The 27,679-nt window shown below is 49.6% G+C and overlaps 1 protein-coding gene across 4 annotated transcripts in view; it reads right to left on the bottom strand.

Annotated features, from left to right (window-relative positions):
- KIAA1671 (KIAA1671 ortholog) overlaps nt 1-27,679 on the bottom strand; it is a 244,275-nt gene that overhangs the window by 118,863 nt on the left and 97,733 nt on the right. Inside the window, exon 1 of one of the 4 annotated variants that reach the window (XM_055375352.2) lies at nt 7,782-8,114. The exons of the other annotated variants lie outside the window; for them this stretch is intronic. Within the exon in view, the coding sequence (XP_055231327.1) occupies nt 7,782-7,832 (51 nt within the window). The 5' untranslated portion in view covers nt 7,833-8,114. Of the gene's footprint in view, nt 1-7,781; nt 8,115-27,679 lie in introns of those variants that run through there. 4 annotated transcript variants of the gene reach the window in all.

The raw sequence follows: 27,679 nt of genomic DNA, 5'->3' as shown, positions 1-27,679 counted from the left end.
AGGGCTGGGAGTTCAGTGGTAAACACACAAGCAACCTCCCTGCCTGACAGAGACTGCATGTAGTCATCAAATTAGCTTTGGAGTCAGATTTCCAAGTTCAAATCCCAGCTCTGCCCCTGGCCAGCTGTTGCATATCCGATGGTTACTCAGCCTCTCAGAATCTCAGTTTTCTCATCGGTAAAATAATAATAAAATCCACCCCTCAGGGCTATTTGTGAGGATTAATCAAGATCCCACACACTGAGGCACTTAGCGTGAAAGAGGATAATATTTTTTGCTGTTTCATGACTATTATTATTACTACTGTCACCTAGAGGTGATTACACGCTGAGTGAGGGCCACAGCCAAATGAACAAGTAGCAAGAGGGTCTGGGGAGAAAACAGTGGAACTAACCACATTTAGATTTTTTCCATTCAAAAATCTGGTCACAGAGTCAAATGTGGGGACATGAAGCTTAGAAACACAATGAAAACCACAGTGATTTCCCATCATTCCAGGGAGACTGAGGCATGGAACACGGACCTTGCAGGAGGATCTTAAAAGGGCAGGTGAGGGATCTGCACCTTCCCCAAGAAGCTGTCAGAAGCCCCAGCCGGGGTGTCACACCCCACGGGCCACTCAGCAGTTCCTCACTACACTCAAAGCAGCCACGTCTGCCATGGGGGGCTGGAGTAGAGGAAGCCTGCGAGAGTCGGCCTCACAGACCCTGGGCGGGGCTGGAGAGGCAGCTGGGAAGAGCATGGGACAGGAGGTGGGGGTCCCTGCCATTATATCAGAGCCCTCCCCAGCTCCCAACAAAGACCATCTCGATATTAAATGCCCACTCTAAGTCCAGCCCTGTGCCAAGGACACTAATGCCCCTTATTCTTAGCTAATCCTCAGCACAGTTCCTGCAAGGTGGGGCTGACCACTGCCACTTATAGAGAGGGAAACTGACGCCCACAGCCATGATGTCATTTACCAAAAGCCACACAGCCAGTAGAGACAGGGACAGAATTCTAGGCCAGGGTTCTCCCTCCAGAGCCCTGCCTGGCCTAGTGCCACATTCTTCTGTCATCCTCCTCGTTGCAAAGCTTGATATGCATAGAAAGTTTCCTGTAGGCTGGGAAGTCGCTTCAACACCATGGGCCTCAGTTTCCCCATCTGAGAAACCAGAAGATCAGACTCCATGAAGTAGTAAAAATAATAGAGGGAGAGCTGGGTTCAAATACAGGCTCTAGCACTTCCTAGCCGGGGACCTTGGAGGAGATACCTAGCCTTTCAAGGCCTCAGTTTCCCTAATTGCAAAATGCAGGTAATAATGAGATCAACCCATTGGGGTTCTTATAAGGATATGAGACTCGTCTGAAAGGCGTTTAGTACAGGCCCAGGATTTTGTGAGCACTCAGTAGGAGTGGTGGTGGTGATGGTGACTTTTATCATCATATGACTATTGCTTATATCACTAATTACTACTGCTGTAATTGATAACCCCAAGAGAGCAGCTTGATGCCCCTAGCAAGGCCACAGGCCTTGGGACCGTTGGGCGAGGTTATCTCAGCAACAAAGGAGATTAAGTAACTCACAACAGCCACGCCAGAGGCTGTAGACCTCAGCTACTCTTACTAATAGTTTGAAGGAGAAACTTAATCTCTATCCCCATGCCCCAACTGTTGCTGGACCAGCACCAAGCTTGATGGTGATAGTGGTTTCTCCGCCCAGAAGAGAAGTGCAGCTATGAGAAGGACTCAGGCCGCCAACAGGAAGCTAAAAACATCCCACCACCAAGTGACAACTTTGCAGAAAACCTGCTGCAGCCCACGCTTGGCCCCACTTCTAAGAAGCTGACACAGGAGACAGCTTGAAATGTGAATCAAGATTTAAGGCGGGGAACAATTATGCATACAGTAAACACCTGGGAATAACCTAAGTGTCCAACCACAAAGAATTGGCTACTAGATCCACCAATCCCTCTTCTGGGTATATATCCAAAGTAAATGAAACCAGTACCCCATAAACCAAGGCTGACAACAGGTAGGAATATTAAGCAGCTATTAAATATCATGGTTACAAACTTTTTAAATAACATGGCAGATTTTTTTATGCTGCCAGTGGACACACAAAAAGATAAGGACTGACGGGCTGGGTGCGGTGGCTCACGCCTGTAATCCCAGCATTTTGGGAGGCCAAGGCGGGTGGATCACCTGAGGTCAAGAGCTCGAGACGAGACTGGCTAACACAGTGAAACCCCATCTCTGCTAAAAATACAAAAATTAGCCGGGCATGGTGGCAGGCGCCTGTAATCCCAGCTACTCGGGAGGCTGAGGCAGGAGAATCGCTTGAACCCGGGAGGAGGAGGTTGCAGTGAGTCGAGATCACACCACTGCACTCCAGCCTGGGAACAAGAGTGAGACTTTGTCTCAAAAAAAAAAAAAAAAAAGATGCACACTGATGGCTGGGTGCAGTGCTCACGCCTGTAATCCTGGCACTTTGGGAGATCGAGACCATCCTGGCTAACACGGTGAAACCCCATCTCTACTAAAAATAAAAATACAAACAATTAGCCGGGTGTGGTGGCACGTGCCTGTAGTCCCAGCTACTCGGGAGGCTGAGGCAAGAGAATCGCTTGAACCCAGGAGACGGAGGTTGCAGTGAGCCGAGATCGCGCCACTGCACTCCAGCCTGGGTGACAGAGACTCCATCTCAAAAAAAAAAAAAAAAAAAAAAAAAAAGATGCGCACTGATTCACTCATTCAGCTGGCAGTGATGAGGCCCTACTAGGGATGAAACTAAAAGCAAAAAAATACAATGTGGTACCCTGAACTAGATCCTGGAACCAAAAAAGAACATTCGTGACAAAACTGGTGAAAGTAGAATAAAACAAGGTTTCTCAGCCTTGTCACAATTGACACTTTGGCCAGGATCATTCTTGGTGCTGTCGAGGGGAGGGGAGGGAAGGACCTGTCCTGTGCATTATAGGATGTAAAGCAGCATCCTTGGTGTCTACCCACCATATGGCAGTAGCACCCCTGTCCTCAGCTGTGACAATCAAACATGTCTCCAGACATTGCCAAATGTCCCTTGCAGGGTAAAATCACCCCCACTGGAATTTAGTCTGGAGTTTAGTTCACAGTAATGCACCAATGTTAACTTCTTTCTTTTGATAACTGAACCATGGTTATAGTAACATGCTAACATTAGGGGAACCGGGCGAAGGGTATACAGGAACTCCCACTACTATCTTTGTAACTTTTCTCAAGTATTCTAAAATAAGTTGTTACGTAAAATAGTATGATAGTTCCTCAAAAAACTGAGAATAGATCCACCAATCCCTCTTCTGGGCATATACCCAAAGGAAATGAAAGTAGGATCCCATAAAGATATCTGCACTCCCATGCTCCAATGTAGCATCTTCACCATAGCCAAGAGGTGGACACACCCGAAGTGTCCAGTAGCAGATGAATGGATAAAGAAACTGTGGCATGTATAGTTGTATAGTTGGACAGAAAGACAGACAGATAGATGATAGATATACTTGCGAACCACAGAATTCAAAAATACAGATTATCAGAGACTTTTCTTCTTTGTACTCATCTGAATTTTCCATGTTTCATGGACACATGTTTCCATATATATATACACACACATATATATGCATATATACATATATATACACATATACATATATTTATGCCTCAATTTCTTTTTTTTTTTTTTTTTTTTTTTTTTGAGACACAGCCTTGCTCGGGCTGGAGTGCAGAGGTGTGATCTTGGCTCACTGCAACCTCCGGCTCCCAAGTTCAAGCAATTCTCCTGCCTCAGCCTCCCAAGTAGCTGGGACTACAGGCACACACCACCATGCCCAACTAATTTTTGTATTTTTAGTGTAGATGTGGTTTCGCCATGTTGACCAGGCTGGTCTCAAACTTCTGACTTCAAGTGATCCACCCTCCTTGGCCTCCCAAAGCGCTGGTATTACAGGCATGAGCCACCCCTCAATTTCTTTATGTATATATATTCAATAATATATATATATCCTCTCTATATATATCTACACATACACACAACAGATTATACAGCCTTTAAAAAGTAGAAGATCGTGTTATTTGCAACATGATTGAACCTGGAAGACATTATGCTAAGTGAAATAAGCCGGGCACAGAAAGACAAAATACTACATGCTCTCACTTATATGTGGAATCTAAAATAGTCAAATACATAACAACAAAATGGGGCAGGACTGGGCGCAGTGGCTCATGCCTGTAATCCCAGCACTTTGGGAGGCCGAGGCGGGCAGATCACCTGAGGTCAGGAGTTCGAGACCAGCCTGACCAATATGGTGAAACCCCGTCTCTATTAAAAATACAAAAATTAGCCAGGCATGGTGGCACGCACCTGTAGTCTCAGCTACTCGGGAGGCTGAGACAGAATTGCTTGAACCTGGGAGGCAGAGGTTGCAGTAAGCCAAGATCATGCCACTGCACTCCAGCGTGGGCAACAGAGCAAGACTACCTAAAAAACCAACCAACCCAGAATGGAGCAGAGGGGTGTAGGGGGAGGAATGGAAAGATGTTAAAGGGTACAAAGTTGCAGTTCTAAAGGATGAGTATGTCTAGAGACCTGAAGCATAGTGACTATAGTTAATGGTATTGTATTACATACTGCAAATTTGTTAAGAGAGTAGATTTCAGGTGCTCTTACCAGTCTATAAATAAAAGGTGACTATGAGAGGAGATAGGTATGTTAATTTGCTTGACTGCAGTACTAATTTCACTATGTATATGTATATATACCAAAACATCTGGTTGCACACTTTAAATGTATACAACATTTTAAAATTTATTTAAAACTTTAAAAATTTGCAGGCTGGGTATGGTGGCTCACGCCTATAGTCCCAGCACTTTGGGAGGCTGAGGTGGGAGGATCGCTTGAGCTCCAGAGTTTAAGACAAGCCGGGCAACATAGTGAGGCCACATCTCTATAAAAAGTTAAAAAATTAGCTGGGCATGATGGCATGCACCTGTAGTCCCAGCTACTCTGGAGGCTGAGATGGGAGGATCACTTGAGCTCAGGACGACAAGGCTGCAGTAAGCTATGATCATTCACTGCACTGCAGCCTGGGTGACAGAGTGAGACCCTATCTCTAAAAACAGACAAACAAAAAGGTAGAATAACAGGACAAAGAATGCAGAAGGGAAGGGGGTCATTCACCAGGGAAGACCCTAGTGAATGGGCGACATTACCAGGGCCCAGGGGCAGTGAGGAGGGGCCCATGCTGAAGAAATGATGGATGAACGCATGTTCAAGCTATGCGAAGCTACAGGAGTGGCAGGGGAGCAAGCACCTCCACCTGGCTCTCTGCAATTATTCCTGGTTAGCTGGTCACCAAATCTGATGGTGGCCTCCTGGGAAGCAGGAGGAGCTGACATTCTGGGAGCAGCTTCTAGGTTTCAGAAATGAGCTAGAGAATTCAAAGGAATTGCCCCAACAAGCAAATGAGGAAGGCAGCGGGGCCTCGCTTTGCAGATGAGGAAGCTGAAGTTTGGGAAGCTGAAATGGACTTCCCAAGGCCACGGGGCTTCCTCAGAATCCAGGTCCACATTCCCAAGCTTCCTTGAGAGGTCAAGCAAGAGTTTCCAGTTTAGAAGTGTAGACACCTGGGCTAATCTAAGATCCCAGTCTTGTTAACACGTGTGCCAGGCTGTCTTCAGTGACTCAGAGGGACAGAGAAATTGTGGGTAATTTGCAAAACCAGCGGTGGGCCTGTGTGACTCCTCACTTCCCCAGGACCTGGTCACCCACAGAAAGCAGCGGACAAATGGAAATCTCTCTCATTATCACATCTAGGAAAGACTTTCTAAACTGCCTCATCCTACCTCTTCATGGTCCAGATGGGGAAACCAAGGCCCAGAGAGGAAAAGACTTGCCCAAGGTCACTAGAGAGGTGGGACACAGCCAGGTGAGGAGCTGTGACTCTGTCACTCCACAAAGCTGCCCCTAGGAGGCTGAGGGCATCACCGCCCAGCCTCTACTGGCCAGGATGAGCTTAGGCCGGTACCTGGAATGTACCATGGGCATGCCACGGGCTCTTGCTCTTTCTGACATCCACCCCAGCCCTTTGCACATGCTGTTCCCTCTGCCTGGCACACACTTCCCTGGACCCCTACCCTAGCATCAACTGCCAGCTCCTAGGCATCCTCCAGTGCTCAACTTCCTTGGGGAGGCTCTCCTGGCCCCTGCACCCCAACGAGACCATGTCCATTGAGGCACTGTGCACCGCCCCCATCCTAACACATACATGGTCTTTGTTTCAGTTCCTTGAGCAAAGTCCAAATTCTCACCAGACTAAGTTCCATGCGGTCAGAGGACCATGCTGTCTTGCTCCTATATTCCAAGTATCTGGCGCTAGCTCCAAACTACCGCTGGTAAGTGTGTGCTGAATGAACATGAGATCGTAGCCATTTGTCGATGAGTTCAACACCTATGCCAAGCTCTAAGTTCTGGGGATCGTGGACTGTATCTTGGTCATCTCTGCATCTCCAGCATGGAGCCCAGAGCCCAACACGCAGCCAGGCACATCAAGGTTATCCAGACCTTGCAAACCACACAATTCATAAATACGATTATCGGAGACTTCTTTTCTTCTTTGTGCCTGTCTGAATTTTCCATATCTTTTTACCATGCACATGCATTATTTTTGTAATTAAAACATCAATCAATCAATGTTGCCTTACATTTATTATATAAGAATGTTCATATGCCAATGATTGAACAATATGGACTGGGGGGATCTCCTGTTTCCCCACTGCTCTGGGGGGCTCAGGAGGGAGGTGAGACACTCTGGGACTGGCGGCTAAAAGGCAATGTTTCCTAAAGTTGTATTTTTAGGAGCGCTGGAAAATTCTCTGAGCAAGAAGGCATCTGAAGTATTTGCAAACACTCAGCAATGGGAAAGATAATATTTCCTAAGAATTTCCCTTTTGGGTGTGCTGAAACCAGTGGCAAATATTCTGGAAAACTCTGAGACCAGCCCATGACAATTCTTCGGTAAGTCCCTCTATTTCCAGAGCCCTGATGGATGTCACACAACCCAGAATCACCTACACCCACTCCTTATTTCACAGAGGAGGAAACAGAAACCCAGAGAGAAGTAACTTGCCCAGGCACAGACAACAGACCAGTTGCAAAGTCAAAGTGAGACCTGAAAGCATTTTATACCTCACAAAGCACTTCTGCACAGCTTCCCTGATTTTGGCATTTCATCAGAAAATGTTCTGGTTTTTTTTCCTCTGTTATCCAGAGGAGACAGCACAGTGTGAGCGTTAGGGGGGAAGGGGTCCCAACTTCTTCTATCACTGTGTAGGTTCAGGAAAAGGAAAGCAAAATCTATTATTTTCATCCCATAGAAGACGGACATTCTTACACACACAGAGGCAAGAGGGATGTAATTTCAGAATAAATAGTCCTTTACATCAAATAAATGTTGCTTTCTGAAAAACTGACTGAAGTGGTTCTCGTTCTTCCTGTTTTCTTGAGGACTGGAGAAAAGCCCACATCGGATCCAGGATCTTCATTCCTGTTCAGGAGTCTCAGCTCTTCCTACAAACCTGTGCTACCTCCCAAACCAAGCCCGTTTCCTTTTTCCCCAATATTCTCTCTTCCTTGTAACCTCCACCATTTCTTAAAGAAAACAGAGACATTGCTAACCAGACACAGCCAAAAAGCAAAGTTGACAGGAAGCAGGAGGAGAGGGAAAGGAGGTGACCCCGTCCTGGAGCCTGCATTGCCCCCCGCCACTCACCCAGAGGTAGCGCAAGAGCTTCAGCAGGCTGGGGCAGTAGTAATACTCCATTTCCAGCACCCAGAGGTTATGTGGTGAGCACAGTACGGTTTCCAGCTTTCCTCTAGCGGGAGCGGCTCTTCTCACTCTTGTCACGCTGGAGTCAAGTTCAAGGCGGCATAAATCATTCAGAAGCTGGCTCACGGCCAGGGGACCAGCCAGTCGGCTCCACTAATGGCCACGGCTGCCTGGGGAACTAAGCCACCACTCAGTCCTATGAGCCCCGCCCGGGGCATCTCTGGCTTCTCGTCCAGTGGGGCGGGTCCAGGGGTGGATCCTTCTGAACCCAGCTGCCTGGACCCTCACCCTCCCGGGAGCCGTAGGCATGGAGGATTTTCAGTTGTACAGCAAGAAGGCAAGAAGAGAGAAGGTGATGCCCGGGAACTGAATGTGTGCATGCGTGTGTGTGTGTGTTTATGCATGAAGGAGTGTGTGTGTACATGCTTTTACGTGGAGTCAAGTATGTGTGCATGTGTGCATACGAGTGTATTTTGTGCATGTGTGGACTGTGTGCTGTGCGTGTGAGCCCAAATGTATGTGGTTCCTCCTCCCCAAACCACATGAGGAGAAGGAGGCCCTGCCACAGGGAAGGAAATCAACTCAGGATCCCATTGGTTTACCGGGCTCCTTTGATGTCAGTCATGTTCCTTTTAAACTCAGCTAAGCTTCTGATCCCCCCTAGAAGGAGGGTGTGGCCATCCCCATTTTACAGAGAGGAAAACCAAGGCCCAGAGAAGTCAAGGGACTTGGCCAAGGTCACGCGGTGAGTTGGTAACTAAAGCAAGGCTGGAACCCAGGCCTCCCAGCCATGAGTCCTGGGCCCGTCCACTCCTGTGGACACCCAGCCCAGCATGGGGAGGGGGGTGCTGGCAAAGGGAGGGATCAGCTCCCTGAGGCACCAGCTGCCAGCTGCACCAGGTGGGGAGCGAGGAGAATGTCAATTTTCAGAGATTAAAATGCAATAAAAGCACACCTCGGGCAAATCCAAGGCAAACTTTCCCAGATGTTTCCTTCAAAAGAGCATGATTTTAGCAAGTCACCTCATCCTCCTGAGCCTCAGTTACCCCTTCTGTAAAATGCGACGAATTATCCCTGTGTTCAGGGCTTTGAGGATTCAACAAGGTAGAATCCTGCCAAACCATCTAGTTTAGTTTTCATGGTCATATCATGAGGGCAGTATCGTCACTTCTACTGTCCAGATGAGGAAACCGAAACTCACAGGGTCAAAAAGAGGTTCCTGAGGTGAGCAGCAGCTAAACAGTGAGACAGGGATTCAAATACAAGCCGGACGCACCTGGATCCCCTACTCAACACCTGCTCCTCATAAGCCGAGGCCATAACCCAGAGACTCCGGCAAGTGAGCGCCGGATGCAAGACAGCTGTGCTTCTGAGGCAAGGTCCTTCTCACTGCTGAGAGGGGAAAACTGAGGCGGGGGAGGTGTTCACAGAGGCACCAGGCAGAGGCCCTGGGTTCTGCACCAGGCTCCCGCCCCCAGCCTGGAGCTTGGCACACTGACTGCCCCAGCAACATCCTGGGCCCATCTGTGCTGCATCCTTCAGCCTCATCACCGGACACCAGGCAGAGCATCTAACAGGAAACTCACTTAAATAAGGAGAGGGTGGGCTGGGCGGGGTGGGTCACGCCTGTAATCCCAGCACTTTGGGAGGCCAAGGTGGGCAGATCATGAGTTCAGGAGATCGAGACCATCCTGGCTAACACGGTGAAACCCCGTCTCTACTAAAAATATAAAAAATTAGCCGGCCGCGGAGGCAGGCGCCTGTAGTCCCAGCTACTCGGGAGGCTGAGGCAGGAGAATGGCGTGAACCCGGTAGGCGGAGCTTGCAGTGAGCCGAGATCGTGCCACTGCACTCCAGCCTGGGTGACAGAGTGAGACTCGTCTCAAAAAAAAACAAAAAACAAGGAGAGGGTGCTGGGTGCAGCAGTTGACAAAACCACGGGGTAGCTTCAAAGCTCTTCAGAGGCAGGCCTGTGGTTTCATTGATTCTCAGCGCCCCACTCCCAGCAGGCACTGGGTCTCAGCTGCTCGCTGCCTGACAGTCAGGGGTTGGCCCCAGCGATGGCAGAGCCAGGGACTGGCAGCACAGTCAGAAGGCCGGCCTTGCTCCCTGATGGCACAATCGGAAGGCCGGCCCTGCTCCCTGACGGCACAGTCGGAAGGCCGGCCCTACTCCCTGACGGCACAGTCGGAAGGCCGGCCCTGCTCCCTGACGGCACAGTCAGAAGGCCGGCCCTGCTCCCTAACTGCCGGACAGTACAGCTGAAAAGCCAGCCCTGCTCGCCAGCTGACAGTACCAGTCAGAGGACAGCCCCAGCTGACAGCATAGCCAGAGCACTGGGTCCTGCTGACCGACAAAAGTGCAGCAAAAGGGCTGGTTCCTCTGTACTGGCAGCACCGCTGGAGGGATGATGCCAGCTGCCTGGCTGTACCCCTGGCGCTGCGGGTCCTGGCTGACTGGCTGATGAGTGTCAATTCTGGGGTTAGGCCCCGCTAACTGAGGGATTAATAGAACAGTGGGGCATGCAGCACTTTCGGCTGCCCTACTGAATGACTGTTGCTATAAACACAGGGGCCCGCCAGGGCCTTTCTGACACCCCTTGGCTGACAGGGGCCACAGTCAGCATGGAGGCTGCTAAGGGTTGACTGTCTGGTCTCCTATCAGCCCAGGACAGAGAAGTGCCCGGAGAGAAAGGGGCTGGAAGGAGGCAGACAGGATGCCAGAGACAGGCGGGATGGAGAGAGGAAGAGAGGATGGCAGGCCAGGCGCAGGGCAGAGGGAGGAAGGTGGGAGGAAGGAGAAGGAAGTTACAGGCAGGAAAGGCATGAGACACGGAGGGAAGGGCAAGACAGGAAACACAAGAGGGTGAAAGGAGAAAAAGAGAAAGACGAGAGACATGGAGGGAGAGGAGAGGGAGATGGGTGGGGTAGCGGTTCTGATGGGAGAGCGACAGGCAGGGCAAGGGATGAACCCCAAAGGAAGTCAGAAAGTAAGCGAGACTGATGGCCCGGGAGGCGGGCAGGGACAAAGAGCACCAGGAACAGCCGGGGCGAAAGCGGGAGGTGGCAGTGACAATGGTGACAGGGCAGGGGGCTAAGAATAAAAAGAGACGTTCAAAGGTCCAAGACCCGGCGAGTCCAAGGTGGAGACAGAGCCAATCTAGGACCAGGTGGGGGGTGTGGGGTGGGGAGCACCGCTGGGCAGGTGCCAACAATGGAGACCCCCAAGTCCCCATCTCCCAACCAGAGGTGGTCAGACGCACCAGGGCACACCCCCAGGAGAAGCTGCCCCCAGTGCCCAGTCCTGGTTATCCTGCTCTGGCCGCCCTGACCACCACCCTGCGCCGTGGGCCCAGGCAGCCCGGGGAGTGTGGCTGCATCAGAAGTCAGAGGCTGACGAAGTGGAACAGTGTCCTCTCTTCCCGCCCCCAGGGGCCCTTCTCCATGGCAGGGGGCCACCCGCAAGCACAGATGTGACCGAGGCACTCCACACACACATCTTAGATGCTTTCCTTGCTTCCTCATCACTCTTGGGAGGAAATCCAACCTGCTCCCTCCCACCCCAGGCCCCTGTGCACCTCCCACCACTTGACCCCACCCTGTGAGCCAGGCACCCACAAAGACTTTGCCCATGCTGTCGAAAGCAGGCTTCCTCCCCTAAGTGGGTTGAATGGAGACCCCTAAAAACGTATGTCCACCTGGAACCTGCAAATGCGACCATATTTGGAAATGGTCTTTGCAGATGTCGAGGTTAAGGGTCATGAGGTGAGATCAGCCTGGATTCTCCAGGGCTATGGTTTGAATGTATGTGTTTCTCCAAAATTCATCAGCTGGAACTTAATTCCCAAGATGAGGGTGTTAAGAAATGGAACACTTGAGAGGTGATTAGGCCATGACAGCTCCACCCTCATGAGTGGAACTGATGCCCATATAAAAGGGCTTGAGGTCAGGCATGGTGGCTCACCCCTGTAATTCCAACATTTTGGGAGGCTGAGGTGGGAGGATCGCTTGAGGTGAGAAGTTCAAGACCAGCTTGGGCAACATCATAAGACCCTGTGTCTATAAAAAATGGAAAACTTAGCCTGGTGTGGTGGTGTGTGCCTGTAGTCTCAGCTACTCAGGAGGCTGAGGTAGGAGGAATGCTCAAGCCCAAGAGTTTGAGGCTGCAGTGAACTATGATTGCAATACTGCACTCCAGCCTGGATGACAGAGCCAGACCCTGTCTCTAAAAACAATAATAAAAATAATTTAAAAGCAAAAATAAAAGGGCTTGAAGGGGTGAGCTCACCCCTTCCATCCCCTCCCTCATTTCCACATGAGAAAACCTAGACAACACCATCTGCAAGCAAGCAGGTCCTTGCCAGAAACCAAACCTGCTGGCACCTTGATCCTGGACTTCCCAGCCTCCAGAACTGTGAGAAATACATTTCTGTTTCTTTAAACTACCCAGTCTCGATCAGGCGCAGTGGCTCACACCTGTAATACCAGCATTTTGGGAGGCCAAGGCAGGAGGATCACAAGGTCAGGAGTTCGAGACCAACCTGGACAATATGTTGAAACCCCGTCTCTACTAAAAAGTACAAAAATTAGCCGGGTGTGGTGGCAGGCACCTATAATCCCACCTACTTGGGAGGCTGAGGCAGGAGAATCGCTTGAATCCGGGAGTTGGAGGTTGCAGTAAGCCGAGATCGCACCACTGCACTCCAGCCTGGGTGATGAGCGAGACTGTCTCAAAAAAAAATAATAATAATAATAATGATAATAATAATTCTTTAAAAAAAAGTTGAAAAATGGTAGTCCCCTTAGACATAATTTTGTTTGAGTGTTGTTTTTCTTTTTTGGGGGGAAAGAGGAAGGTGGTGCACCATTTTGTTTGAATTAGTTACTAACCAACATTTAAACACCAGAAGGCTTGCATGTAGCAAGGCCATCTTCCAGCCTGTGAGAAGTGGCCTGCATTCCTATGTGGGGACAGGGGCAGGAATGGCATGTGCCACCTGAGGAATGGCTCAGTGACATTCCTCCCACATCCTGCAGCCCAGACATCCAAAATACTACTCTCCAGGACCCCAGGCGGCCACCCATTCCTCATGCTCTCCCTGTGGGCCTACTGTATGCCAGGCCCTGCTTTGGGAACTGACACCCTTTTTTTTCAGGTGCTCAGCCCCACCAGCGCGTCATCCATCATCAATGCATCTGTGGCCAGCAGCCTTGATTCCTGGCTCAGCCTTCAACACCCTTCACCATACAGCCACCGCCTGCTGCCTCTCCAAACCAGTGCTCAAGCACACGTGGCTGCTCAGCCTCCCTGCCTATGCTCAGGCAGGGCCCTCTGCCAGGAATTCCTTTTCCTTCTGTGGACGTTCAACCATCTTTTAAACCTAATGCAAACGGCAAAAAATGAGTCACTGCGCCCTCTCTTCGGGTACAGTAGGATATGCTGGGTGAGGATGGCCTGTCTTCCTCACAGGGCTGGGAGCTCCCCATGGGCAGAGCCTGGGTCCCAGGTTATCTCTGTGGTCTCCGGGCCTGGCACCAGCCAAGGGTTTAGTAGGTGCTCTGTAACTGTTCCCCAAAAGGCAGAGAATTCCCAGTTGTCCCAGCACCAGTCTTGCTCACAATGAAATCATCTTTAGATCTAGGCATGAAGATGGCAGACCTACTGTGTGCACTGCACTGTCGGCCACCAAAGGGGACCCAGGGAAGCCAGACATGTGCCCATCTTCAAGCAGTTTATGATTCCCTGAAAGGTCAGGGCGCAGACTGAACAGGTTCCCAAAGAGGGAAACTGAGGCCTAGGGAGAGGATGAGGTGTCTTATTACAGAGGCATCCCTGGGCCCAGGGGAAGGGTGTGGATGGAGTTAGATTGCCTCATTCCCACACTAGCTAGCTGGTTAATCTCTCTGGGCCCCCACTCCTTCATGTAAAATAAGGATGATGACAGTGCCTGCCCCCACAGGGTCGCTGGGAGGCATCAATGAGGTACTACGTACAAAGTGTTCAGAATCCAGTACACAGTAAGGGCTCAACACATCTTATGCTGGGTGCAGTGGCTCACGCCTGTAATCCCAGCACTTTGGGAGGCCAACGTGGGTGGATCACTCAGCCTCTGAGTGATCCAGGCTGAGACCAGCCTGGCCAACAGAGCGAAACCCCGTCTCTACTGTAACAAAAATTATCCAGGCATAGTGGCACATGCCTGTAATCCCAGCTATTCGGGAGGCTGAGGCTGGAGAATTGCTTGAACCCAGGAGGCAGAGGCTGCAGTGAGCCGAGATTGCGCCTCTGCACTCCAGCCTGGGTGACAGAGCGAGACTCCATCTCAAAAAACAAACAAACACAAAAAACAAACAAACAAAACAAACAAACAAAATCTTAGCTGTGAGTGCCTGGTGGTGTTAGGGAAGCAGGCGCCTGGTAGAGCCACAGTAAGGCCATGTTCAATTCGACTCCATCTTAAGACTAAAAAGCCACATTCCTTGCTGGTCACAAGATAGTCATGGGATGTTTACAGTTGAGGAAACAGCCTAAAGATACCTACAAGGACGTACTCCTACATCAGCACAGAGTCCAGGTGTCCCAATACCCATAACAGTATGTGCTTGCAAGATAATTATAGTTACGCTTCGGTATACTCACACACTAAAATGTCAAGGATGATTTTTGTTTTGCTTTTCAAGATTGTTTTATATTTCAATAATTTTGGGAAGTACAGGTGGTTTTTGGTTACATGGGTGAATTCTATAGTGATGATTTCTGAGATTTTCATGCACCCGTCACCCGAGCAGTGTGCACTGTACCCAATATGTAGTCTTTCAACCCTCACCCACCTCCTAACCTTCCCCCCAAGTCCCCAAATTCCATGATATCATTCTTATGCCTTTTCATGCTCATAGCTTAGCGCCCACTTGTAAGTGAGAACATATAATATTTGGTTTTCCATTCCTGAGTTACTTCGCTCAGAATAATGGTCTCCAGCTCTGTCTAAGTTGCTGCAGAAGACATTATTCCCTTCCTTTTTTGTGGCTGAGTAGTATTCCATGGTGTATACATATGTGCCACGTTTTCTTTACATCAATAAAGTAATCAATTTTGTCATGCCGTGCGCTCACCTGCAAGTAGACACAGTTTAGCTTAGCTTTTACATAGACAACACTCCTCTATAAGAAAAACTTAAAAACAAACCCGGGGCGGTGGGTCCTCCTCTCACTTTCTGAGGATGCTCTACTCTGTAACAGGGTAGCTTTCAATCAACCATCCCTTCTTACTGCACTCCGGAACTTGCTTTGAATTCCTTCCTGTACGAAATCCGAGAACCCTCTCTTGGGGTCCGTTTCAAGACCCTCTTTTCTGGTAACAATGGCATATCCACTTCAGCCCCCTTGGCTAGCAGAGCAACAAGAGGGAGCCCAAACTGGGGCCAGCCCATCAGAAAAGGGGGTTATCTGCCCCAAAAAAGGCATCTCTGAGCCAATCCCAGGGCAGAGCCAACCCACAGAGCCCTGAAGAGTGTTGTCAGCTGCAGCACATTTGAAATCACTGAAAACACACAACTAGGGAGTGGCGGGGGGCGGGGGGCGGGGGGCGGGGGGCGGGGGGCGGGGGTGGGGTGGGGGGAACAGCAAACACATTTTCCATCCTCTCAGTTCCCAGCCTGACCCAACAACTGCCCTCCTGGCCCCAATCGGTTCTCTCCACCATGCGGAGGGGCAGATGGGGTAGATGGGGTCAGCGAAGACAGGACCCAGAAAGAAGGAGCAGCCCAGTCGAAAAGCCTGAAGTCCTGATACGACCAACTCAGATGCGTAAAAAAAATGCCGTGCTGCGTGAAAGGAGCCAGACACAACAAAGCCATGCTGCATGAGCCCACTGACAGGAAATGTGCAGAAAAGGCAAGACTGCAGAGACAGGCCGCAGACGAGTGGCTGCCAGGGGCTTCCGCTGGATGGGGTGGGGGCTGGGGGGAGTGCCTGCTAATAGGTACAGCGCTTCCTTCTGGGGTGAGGACAATGTTCTGGGCTAGAGAGTGATCCCTGGGCAACTTGGTACATTTACTAAAAATTACTGTACACTTCAATCGAGTGAATTTTATAGTCTGTAAATTATACTTCAATAAGCTATTGGAGGAGGAGGAGGAAGAAGAAAAAAGAGGAGGAGGAGGAAAGAGAGGAACGGGTAAAGGTGGAAGAGGAAAAGGAGGGGGAAGAGGAGGAGGAAGAGGAGATGGGCCCGGTGCAGTGACTCAGGCCTGTAATCCCAGCACTTCACGAGGCTGAGGTGGGAGGATCACTTGAGCCCAGGAGTTCAATACCAGCCTTGGCAACATGGCCAGACCCTGTCCTGATTTTTAAAAAGAAAAAAAAAGTGCAGAAGGAGGAGAAAAGGGAGGAAGAGATAAAAATGGAAGAGGAAGAAGAGGAAAAGGAGGAGAAAAAACAGGAGGAAGAGAAGAGGGAGGAAGAGAAAAGGGAGGAGGAAAAGAAGGAAGTGGAGAAGGAGCAAACCGTGCCAAGGGATGAGAAAAGAGGGAGAAGCAAGCTAGAAGGTCTTGCCTGGGCATGCGCAGGGCCAGCAGCGCCTAGAACCTGGCTGGAGCGCTCCCTCCCCACTCAGTCAGTGAACATGATTAAGCCCTACCAGAAGCTGGGAGCGAAGCTGCTGGGAGCAGGGATCTGCACTCAGGTAGGCCTGGGGTTCAAATCCCAACTCCGACCCTGCCAAACACTGTCATCCAGGACAACCTGCTTCTCTTCTCTGTGCCTCGGTTTCTTCAGACATAAAATGAGGCTGAGAATAACAACAACAATCATGATAATTTCCTCCCTCACAGGATGGCAGTGAGGCAGAGGTCAGATGATATGAGAAAAGCACTCAGCAGGCTGACTGCAACTGCTCAATCAATGAAGGCCCTGAGGATAAAGTGTGAAGCATTAGGGACATGAGTGAGGCAGGATTCTTGCCCTCAGCGGGGCTTACGGTCTGTAAGAGAAGCACTTGGGAATAAATTACAGCACTAGAGGCTAGAGGACCTGGAATGGAGGAGTTCACAGGATAGGGTGCAACCCAGGAGGGCTTCTTGGAGAAGGTGGCACAGAACCCAGGCTTGAAATATGACAAAATGTCCCTATTCTCAAGAGACCTCGAGTTCAAGTAGAAGATTCAGCATCTCTGGAAATACATCTCCTTAAGAGAAAAATGCTGTTTCTATAACCATAAGTTTCTCACTATGGGCTTGGCTATCCATACCCCACGCTCTTTTTTACAAGTAAAACAAAAACAAAAATTTTTTTTTCCAAAAAATACTTTCTCCGTAAGAGAAAATATCATCCATGAAAATAAATGGGGCAGCCAGGGCTGTGAAGGCTGCAGAGGAACATCCTAAGCTCAGCTGGGCAGCTCTGATGTCAGGTTCACAAAATAGAAACTGACACAGGGCCCAATGGGGACAGAGCACAGTGACACATCTACCGAAATTAGTGGGCTGCATGAAAAGATGAAAATCTAAGTGGTCATGGAAAATTTGGATGTTTCAGGTTTAGAATGGAGGCCCGAATGTAAAACGGCTTAAAAGCAAATTAAAAACGAAATGTGGAAAATAGACCATCTCCATCCTGCCCTCTTGTGGTCATTTCCGAATGATGCACAAGAAAACCAGTGCCTTGTTTCACCTGGGAGGAGAATGAGGCAGGTAAAACAGAAACTGGCGACCCTGGATTGAGCCCCCACCTGTGCTACCTGCCCAGTGTCGGAGCCCGGGCCAAGTCAGTTCGTTTTGCCAACCCTCAGTTTCCCGTGGGTCTCCCAGAGTTATGGCAAGGATCCAGTGAGATAATGAGTGTGAATAACAAGAACTCTGATACCCAGAGTGTGAACCGAAGGCAGCTAGAATGTGGCCTGAGCACATGGTGAGATGTCACATTGAAATCAGGATTGGGCCAGGCGCGGTGGCTCACACCTGTAATCCCAGCACTTTGGGAGGCCGAGGTGGACCATCACGAGATCAGGAGTTTGAGACCAGCCTGGCCAACATGGCGAAACCCTGTCTCTACTACAAATACAAAAATTAGCCAGGCGTGATGGTGCATGCCTGTAATCCCAGCTACTCAGGAGGCTGAGTCAGGAGAATCACTTGAACTCAGGCAGCAGAGGTTGCGGTGAGCCGAGACCATGCCACTGCACTCTAGCCTTGGCAACAGAGCAAGAGTCTATCTCAAAATAAATAAATAAATAAAATAAAATCAGGATCATCGGTTCTGCTTGAAAAACTGGATGATCCAACCAACATTCTGGGCAAGGAAGAGCTGGGATGCCAAGGGAAGCTTCTTCCTCCCCACCATTTGTCACGAAATCCCCATCCCTGCCTGGCCTGGCTTCCGGGCACAGCTCCCGATGCAGAATCCCCAGGAAAGGGCCTGCAAATCTGGGTTCCAAGCCCCAAGGTGCCCCGGGTGCCTTGCAGGAGGCCTGGCATTTAGGAATCCCCAGATCAGGGATTTCTGAGGCAGTTTGGAAGGGACTTTGCCCTCAGAATTCTGCCCCCAACTAAATTCTCCATTTTCCCTCTGAACCCTTCTCTCTGCTTAGTGATGAGTGGGAGCCCTGAGAGTGCAGGGGTCCCCTCCCAGGAACTACATGGGAGGGGCAGCAAGGTACTGTTGCCACACAAGCTGTCCAGCCTCCCGGCCTTGTGCAGACTGGTACCTGGGTTACCCTTCCTGCCCCTCCCTCCGCCAGGCCAAACTACTCCCCTGTCAGGATCCAGGGCAAGATGAGTCTTTCTAGTTCCCCTGCCACCAGGCCAAGGAAGAGCCAATTACTCCCTCCTCTGTCGGGTTAGTTTGTTGTGCATCTGTCTGTTGTGTGTCTGTTTCCCTTACTCGGCTGTGGACTCACTCATTCCTTCATTCAACAATTTTTTTTTTTTTTTTTTTTTTTGAGATGGAGTCTCACTCTGTCGCCAGGGCTGGAGTGCAGTGGTGTGATCTTGGCTCACTGTAACCTCTGCCTCCTGGGTTCAAGTGATTCTCCTGCCTCAGCCTCCCAAGTAGCTGAGATTACAGTAGCTGGGATTACAGGCACCCACCACTACACCCAGCTAATTTTTGTATTTTTAGTAGAAACGGGGTTTCACCATGTTGGCCAGGCTGATCTTGAACTCCTGACCTCAGGCGATCCTCCCACCTCGGCCTCCCAAAGTGCTGGGATTACAGGTGTGAGCCACCGTGCCTGGCCCCTCACTCAAAAAATATTTACCTAGCTTCAACTCTGCACTGAAAACACAAAAGTGAACAAGAGCGTCAAGAGCCCTACAGTCCTGCAATTCTTGTTTGGTGGAGGAGGGATAAGAAGTCAGCAAACAGTCTCCACCCTGATGAGGGAGGCAGATATCAGAAAGACACTGCACATGATAATGGGGGTGCTGTGAGGGAATAATGGGGGCCCGGGCCTTATGCAGAGGTGGTGTCAAGGAAGGCCTTGCCCAGGGGTGACATCTGAGTTTAGAGAGGTCCTAAGAAGAGGCCTCACTCAGGTGCTCTGGTCATCAGTCCCAGGAGCCCAGCCTTCGAGTCATCCCAGCCCGGGCACCAGACGTAAGTGATGAGGCTTCCAGATGATTCCTGCCCCAGCTGTTCAGGGCTCCCAGCAGAGAAGAGCTGTACCCACAGAGCCCTGCTTGGCTTCTTGACCTGCGGAATCCATGACCGTGTTACACCCCTAAGTTCTGGGATGGTTCATTATAACAACAGATCACCAGACCACGGAAATTACTTCTTCTCTTCTGCTCTTTAGGCTAACTCGTTTTTATATAAACAACTCATCCCCACCCAGACACACACACAAGGCCCTAGAGCAGCAGTTTCCGAACTGTGCCGTATCCCCCAGGGATCTTTAAAAATACTGACACCCAGACAATAGGGGGGAATCCTAAAAATACCTGACCAAGACTATTCAAGATTGTCAGGCTCATGACAAAGAAAAGTCTGATACTACATCCTGGATGGGACATAACATTAAAACTGAGAAAATCGGAATAAACTATGAACTTTATTTAACAGGAATGTATCAATACTGGCTCATTGATGGCAATGAACATACCATGCTAAGGCAAGATGGTGATGATAGCTGGAAACTGGCTGTGGGTGTATGGGAACTCTCTGTACCATCATTCCAATTTTCCTGTAAATCTAAAACTGTTCTAAAAAGTAAAGTCTATTTAAAAAACACTGATGCCCAGGCCCTGCCCCCACACATTTAGATTTAATTTCTGGGATGTGACCTGGGTATCTAAGTTTTGAAAAGCTCCCTGAGTGAGTTCTTTCCATTTCCAGAAGAAGAAATCTAGGTTCCAACTGGTGGGGCTGCATCTGGAATCTGGATCCTTCAACACACCCTGAAGTCTTAAACTTGCTTTTTCCATAATTCATGTCTGCCACAGGGTGCTAGGACGGATTCTATTCAAAGGAGGGATGAGGCTGGGTGCGGTACCTCATGCCTGTAATACCAGCACTTTGGGAGACCCAGGAGGGTGAATAGCTCAAGCCCAGGAGTTCAAGACCAGCCTGGGCAACATGGCGAAACCCTGTCTCTACAAAAAATACAAAAATTAGCCAGCATGCTGGCGCATGCCTGTGGTCCTAGGTACTTGGGAGGCCGAGGCAGAAGGATCGCTTGAGCCCAGGTCGAAGCTGCTGTGAGCCATGATTGTGCCACTGCACTTCTGCCTGGGCAACAGAGTGAGCCCTTGTCTTAAAAAAAAAAAAAAAAAAAAAAAAAAAAAAGCCCGGCAGAGCGCACTGGACATGTGACGTTACCCTTTTGGGCCTCCGTTTTCCTCATCTGTGAGATGGTGGCAGTGCGTTGTGAGCTAATGGGCTAACAGGTGGAAAAGGTTAACACTCTCCTGGGTCTCCTTCCAACAGTGAGGGGAGCCTCTAGAGCCCGCAATCCCACGCTGTTCCACCAGGGGACGCGCGCAAGCCAGGATGCTGGCCTACTCCATGAGGGAGGCTTTGCAAGGAACAGGTGTCCCTGTCATTCACTCATCTCTCTCCTGCGGGCCGGTCGGCATCCAGCTGGGGGCCCTGCGTGGCCTTGGTCCCTGGGAGCCCACAGAGCCCCGGGGCTCCAGGTGGCACTGCTGAAACCGAAGCCAGCCATCCTTCTTCCACCTGGGGATCCTGCCCCACTAGTGACACCCTTTCTCCTCCCAAGTTGCAAGGGCTAAGTCCACAGGTCTGGATTCAATCCAGCCATCACTGTTTCTTCACTGCGTGTTGCGGGGCCAGTCACCTCCCCTCTCTGAGCCTCAGGTTCAGAATCTCTTAAATGGGCATCCTCTTGGCACTTCAGAATATAGTGAAGTCACTTAGGGGAAAAGTGCCAGGAAATGGAACTTCATGTAGAACGCGGGGAGTATGAAGACGGATAATGGGATGGTGTTTGCACAGCGCTTAGCACAGCATCTGCCACATAGAAACTCAGTGTCTAACGTAGTCACAGCAACAATAGCCAACACTTACAAAGCACCTACTAGGTGTCAGGCACTGTTCATCGCACCTTGTGCATAGGAGCTCATCTCACTTCACTGCCTTTTTTTTTTTTTTTTTGAGACAGAGTCTTACTCTGTCACCAGGCTGGAGTGCGGTGGCCCGATCTTGGGTCACTGCAACTCCACCTCCTGGGTTCAAGCGATTCTGCTGACTCAGCCTCCCGAGTAGCTGGGATTACAGGCACCTGCCACCATGCACAGCTAATTTTTGTATTTTTAGTACAGATGGCATTTCACCATGTTGGCCAGGTCTCGATCTCCTGACCTCATGATCCACCCGCCTCGGCCTCCCAAAGTGCTGGGATTACAGGAGTGAGCCACTGCGCCCGGCCACTTCACCGCATTTCTAACAAGAAGGCTCTGTTATAATCCCAGTCTCAGAGATGGGGAAACTGAGGCACAGAGATGTCAATCCACTCAAAGTCACATAGCTGGTAAGTAGCAGAGTTGGGATTTAAACCCAGGCCATCTGGCTTAGGATATGAGCTCTTTTCTGTATTCATCTCACACTTCAATTTTAAAAATCCTTTTCCAGGCAACAAAAGAAAAAGTTGGGCGTCATCAAACTTCATCAAAGTTATAAATTTTGTGCATCAAAGAACATTATCAAGAGAATGAAAAGACAGCCCACAGAATGGGAAAAAAATATTTGCAAATATCTGATATGGGATTAATATCCAGAATACATATATAAAATATTCCACTGGGCGTGGTGGCTCATGCCTGTAATCCTGGCACTTTGGGAGGCCGAGGTGGGAGGAACACTTGAGTTCAGGAGTTCGAGACCAACCTGGGCAATATGGCAAAACCCCGTCTCTACCAAAAATACAAAAAAAAAAAAAGAATTAGCCGGGCGTGGTGGCACATGCCTGTAGTCCCAGGTACTTGGGAAGCTGAGGTGGGAGGATGGTTTGAACTCACGAGGTGTTGCAGTGAGCCGAGATCATGCCACTGGCACTCCAGCCTGGGCAACAGAGCCAGATCCTGTCTGTCTGTTTGCCTGTCTCTCTCTCTATATCTGTATCTATATCTATATCTATATATATATACCTAATCTATCTATATATATATATATATGTGTGTGTGTATGTATTCCTACAACTCAACAACAAAGAAAAAACAATCTGATTCAAAAATGGGCAAAGGACTTGAACGGACATTTCTGCCAAAAAGATATACAACTGGTCATCTGGCACATGAACAGATATTCAAAATCATTAGTCATTAGGGAAATGAAAATAAATATCTCAATGAGCTACCATGGCTAATTTTTAAATTTTTATTTATTCATTGTTTTAGAGACAGGGGTCTATGTTCAGCCCAGGCTGGTCTGGAACTCCTGGCCTCAAGCAATCCTCCTATCTTGGCTTCCTGAGTCACTCACTGGATGACAGGCATGAGCCACGGCGCCCAGCCCACAACTTGTTTTTTCAGTCACAACCTTTGATGAGTTACTTTCAGCAGTCCTTGTGTGGTCTTTCATTTTGATTGTTTCCTTCTCATTTGGACTCGCTGTCAACCAACTGAAATCTAGAGGGAATCTCTAACTAGCAGCCAGGATATGTTCTTGGGCGGGGGCCACCTCACAAGTTCCCACTTATTTCAAGTTGATTACACTCAGAAGGACTACCACTGCTGTCAGCAGAATCCAAATGTTCCTCCCCTCCTTTTTCCAGTCTTAATAACAAAGTCATCAGGTCCAAATGCTCTCAAACCTCTCAACCTCTGCCCTGGCAGATCCTGCGTACAAAGATGCTGGCATGACGATGACACAGCACCAGCCTCAGAAGCAAAGGGCCACAGTTTCACCAGTTAGAGATGTGGGAAAGTCTGAGCTCGGCGTTAAACCAAACACTGTGGCTGTCCAGGAAGGTCATGTGGAAGTCAAGTTTAAAGGACCCCAGATGATGTCCGTTGTATAGAGCACAATTTCATGCCTCTAAACCTCTGCCCATGCTGTTCCCTCGATCAGGGGCAAACCACTGTTCCCCAGACCATAGTTACCTGGCAAACACCTGCTCAGCCTTCAAGCCTTAGAACTCAGACTCTTTGGTCTCGAACTCCTGCTTCTCAGCTAGCCCTCCCCAAGTGGAGACACCCCCTCCCTCCTCCAGGGAGACTTTACACAAATTTAAATGAAATTAAAGCACACGACATGATGCCTGGCATATAGTAAATGTTCAATAAACAGTAGCTATTAGGGAGCTTCCGGATACCTGAACACAAGGAGGTTCCTGGAGGGTGGCGTGCCCAGGGAGGGCATGGAAGCTCTGCACTCCCTCCCCCATACCTCACCCTACGCATCTCTGCTTCTACAGCTTATCTTTTGTAATAAACTGGCAAATGAAGAGGAAGAGAGACCAGAGACATCTACCTCTCACCCACCTCCCACCCTGCATACACAGAAGAGGCTACGCAAAGACAAATGAAGGACACAGCTGTCAGCCACGGAGAGGAGCCTCATTAGAAGCCAGCCTTGCCAGCTCCCTCATCTTGGACTTCTAGCCTGTGTATCTGTGAGAAAGTAAATTTCTGTTGTTTACGAAAAAAAAAAGAAAATTAGCTATTAGAACCCACTGCAATTATTTACCTACCTTCCTTTTTTTTGAGATGGAGTCTCACTCTGTTACCCACGCTGGAGTGCAGTGGCGAGAACTCAGCTCACTAAAACCTCTGCCTCCCGAGTTCAAGCGATTTTCCTGCCTCAGCCTCCTGAGTAGCTGGGATCAAGTGATTCTCCTGACCCTCAGCTTCCTGAGTAGCTGAGATTACAGGCACGCAACACCACGCCAGTCTAATTCTTCTTTTTTTTTTTTTTGTATTTTAGTAGAAACAGGGTTTCACCATGTTGCCCAGGCTGGTCTCGAACTCCTAAGCTCAGGTGAATCGCCTGCCTAGGCCTCCCCAACTGCTGGAATTACAGGCGTGAGCCACTGTGCCTGGCCTATTTACCTACCTTCTTAATTGTCTATGCCTTAGTCATAACTGTAGCCCACTGCCCAGCATAGCACTTACTACATGCAGACAAATATTTGTCAAAAAAAGGACCAAAATCCCTAAACACTCTACCTCAGCCCAACTGGTCCTCCAAGCACCCCCCTTTGCCTGTGTGAGTTCTCAGTCCCAAATGTCTCCCCTCCTACTTCCTGCACCTAACTGGACCCTCCCAGGTCATTTTCAGACCCCTGGGCTGTGAACTCCAGGAGGCTGACAGAGCAAATCTCCAGGCCCCAACATGCAAGGCCTGGCGCATAGTAGGCCCAAAAAGAAATAAACTCAAGAACCAAATGAGCCAGCATATGCTAACCAATAGGTTTCGGGGATTGGGAGAAAATTCTAGAGACTACCAGAGGCCCTCCCGCTGGCCCATTGCAGGGAAGCCTCCCAGCTGATGAATCTCTGACTTCATCGTCACAAGATGGGCCTCCAGGGTAAACTGTGACTCGAGGTCACAGTCCACAACTGAGTCACTGTGTTTTATGGTCCCTGTGAAAATGCAGACCAAAGCTCACTTCCTGGGGAATAGAGGAGAGGGAGGAAGCCTGATACAGGACTTGGATTCGCCATGTGGACTCGAGGTCCTGAGGGGAACCCTGAAAGGAACAAGGGAGATGGGGAGAAACAGAGAGCACTGGCCAAGGAGTCACAAAGATGAACTCCAGCCCCAGCTCTGCCTCTGGAGGCCACAGGACCATACACAAGACACTTCCCTACACTGGGCCTGTCTCCTCAACTGCAGAAAAACTTCTAAGGCTATGGATGTTTGTCTTTCCCATCAGCTCTTTGGGAGAGCGTAGAAAAAAAACCTGGCAGCAAACAATAATAAAATAATAATAAGCCGGGTGCAGTGGCTCACACCTGTCATCTCAGCACTTTGGGAAACCAAGGCTGGTGGAAAACTTGAGGTCAGGTGTTTGAGACCAGCCTGGCCAACATGGCAAAACCTATCTCTACTAAAAATACAAAAATTAGCCTGGTGTGGTGGTGCACGCCTGTAGTCCCAGCTACTCAGCAGGCTGAGGCATGAGAATCACTTGAACCCAGGAGGCAGAGGCTACAGCGAATCGAGATTGTGCCACTGCACTCCAGCCTGGGCGGCAGAGTGAGACTCCATCTCAAATAATAATAATAATAATAGCTGCTATGATTTGTGAAGTCATTTCTCGGTGTCAGGCACTGTGCTAAGAGCTTTGTAAGCATCATCTCATTTGGGCTCTGTCCTCCCACCGGGCTACCACATAAGACAAGTGGAAAGTTCAGCAGACACTTAAGAGCATGAACTGCAGACCCAGAACTTGGAAGAGACACTTAATGGCTCTGAGCCTCAGTTTGCCCATCTGTGAAGAGGAAATAATAGCAGTATCTACACGACATGTAACGATAGTAAGTGTTAGGCTTTGTTATTGCTATCACTATCCACTTTATAGAGGAGGAGAAGTGAGGCCCTGAGTGGTAAACTCACTTGCTCAAGGCCTCTAGCAAGTGGCAGGGTCTGTAGTTCAGCAACCATGGGCAGGGCTATGCAAATCAGCAGGGCATTGGCCTGGCAGGTCCCAGGCACCCTCTGCAAGACAGCAGCAGCACAGCAGCTGATGGCCAACCCCGGGCTGGGCAAATATCACATTCTCAGCTCCAGGAAGAGTCCCAGGGCTCAGGGTGTCTTGTTTCCTCATGTAGCTAATGCACGGAGTGCTGCAGGCCCAGGGGAGAGAGGAGCTGGCAGGGGCTGGCAGGGGTTGGCCATAGGCCGAAAGCACAGGCCCATGGCGGGAAGGGCCTGGGGCCAAGGCTGGAGTGAGATAGGCCCCGTTTCCATTCCAGCTCCCCCAGCTGCTGTGTGGCCTTGGGCAAGGGGCTGAACCACTCTGAGCCTCACTTTCCTGCTCTGCAAAATAGGATTCATGGTCTCTAACATGAGGCTGAAGTAGGAATTGGCAAGGCCTGAGAGGCTCAAAAAATGAAGATGAACATGAACTTAAATGGGAAAATAACAGCACAAAGTCATTCATCAAAGCAGTGATGGGAATCATAGCAGACACAGTGAATCCCTTCAAACACCTCATGAGACACAAAATGTATGTATGACCAATTTCCAGAGGAGCAGGGACAGCCACCAGGGGCTCAGGACCCCAGCCCTCCTCTGCTGGGTCACCCTGGTTAAGTCAGGTCCTCTCTCCTGGCTTCACTTTCCCCTTTTATAAAAAGAGAATTGGACAGGTGAGAAAAAAAGCAGAGGAGAGGAAGGGGAGGAGGAGGATGAGAAAGGGAAGGGAAAGTAGAAGAGATGGAAAGGATCAGGAGAGGAGGAAGGGAAGAGGGAGAAAGAAGGAAAAGCTACCACTGCAGTTGAGACATTGAGAATTTACTATGTGCTGGGTGATCTCATTTACTACTCACAAAAATACTCTTGAGGTCATAGAGGACTATCCTTATCTTACAGAAGAAAAAACTGATATTTAGTGAGGTCCATGAAGTCACTTGCCCAAGGTCACACAGTGGCAGAGTTGGAACTTAAAGCCACTTCTTTCAGCCTCCAGAGCCCAATACTAAAAGGTCCCTCTGGGATGGGCTGTTGGAGGCACCAGGATAGGAGCTGAACACCACCTCCTCCTTGTGGCCACTCTCCAGAATTGCAGGTATGAGTCCCAAAAGCAGGGAAATGAGGTCTGAGGTCCCCGCACTCTCCGGTTCATGCTAAGTCCCTCCAACCACCTACCTCTGAGGAGAGGAAATCAAGCAGGCAAGAGTGGGGCAGGGGCCTCAGAGGCCAGAAGGAAAGAGCCAAGGCAAGCTGCCCGAGGACTCCAAGGACAAAAGCTCTTCAATGACAGAGAGTGAAAGAGGAGGAGCCGGACGGCCAAGGAGGATGCCAGCAAGCAGAGACTCTAAAAAGACAGGTTTAAAATGCTTCTCTCCCCATCACCTTTGTCTTCACACACACACACATACACACACACACACACAAAAGTTCAAGTACAATCAGATAAGCTAAGTCAGAGCTATCTGAGAGGGACTGGAGAAATGGCTGAGAAAGAAGTCAATGGAAGGGAATGTTTATCAAAAAATCCAGGCAGGTTTCAAATGTGTGTGAATCTTTGGCTAGGATCCGTATCCTCGAGGAAAATTCCTGGGCTGCTCAGTAAACACCTAGCTGGGATCTGAGTTCCTCCCCGGCCCGTCTCCCTCAGCCCCACAGTCGGGCTCACGGTGTGGCTGTTCTGCATCACTCCTAGCACAAACCATGCCAGGGTATCTTCTTCACCCCCATTTTACAGAAATGGAAACTGAGGTT

The sequence above is a fragment of the Gorilla gorilla genome, chromosome 23, assembly GCF_029281585.2.
Source record: "Gorilla gorilla gorilla isolate KB3781 chromosome 23, NHGRI_mGorGor1-v2.1_pri, whole genome shotgun sequence".
Taxonomy (NCBI): Eukaryota; Metazoa; Chordata; class Mammalia; order Primates; family Hominidae; genus Gorilla; species Gorilla gorilla.
The sequence above is the reverse complement of the archived record's forward strand: the minus strand, read 5'-3'. Positions and strand labels throughout refer to the sequence as shown.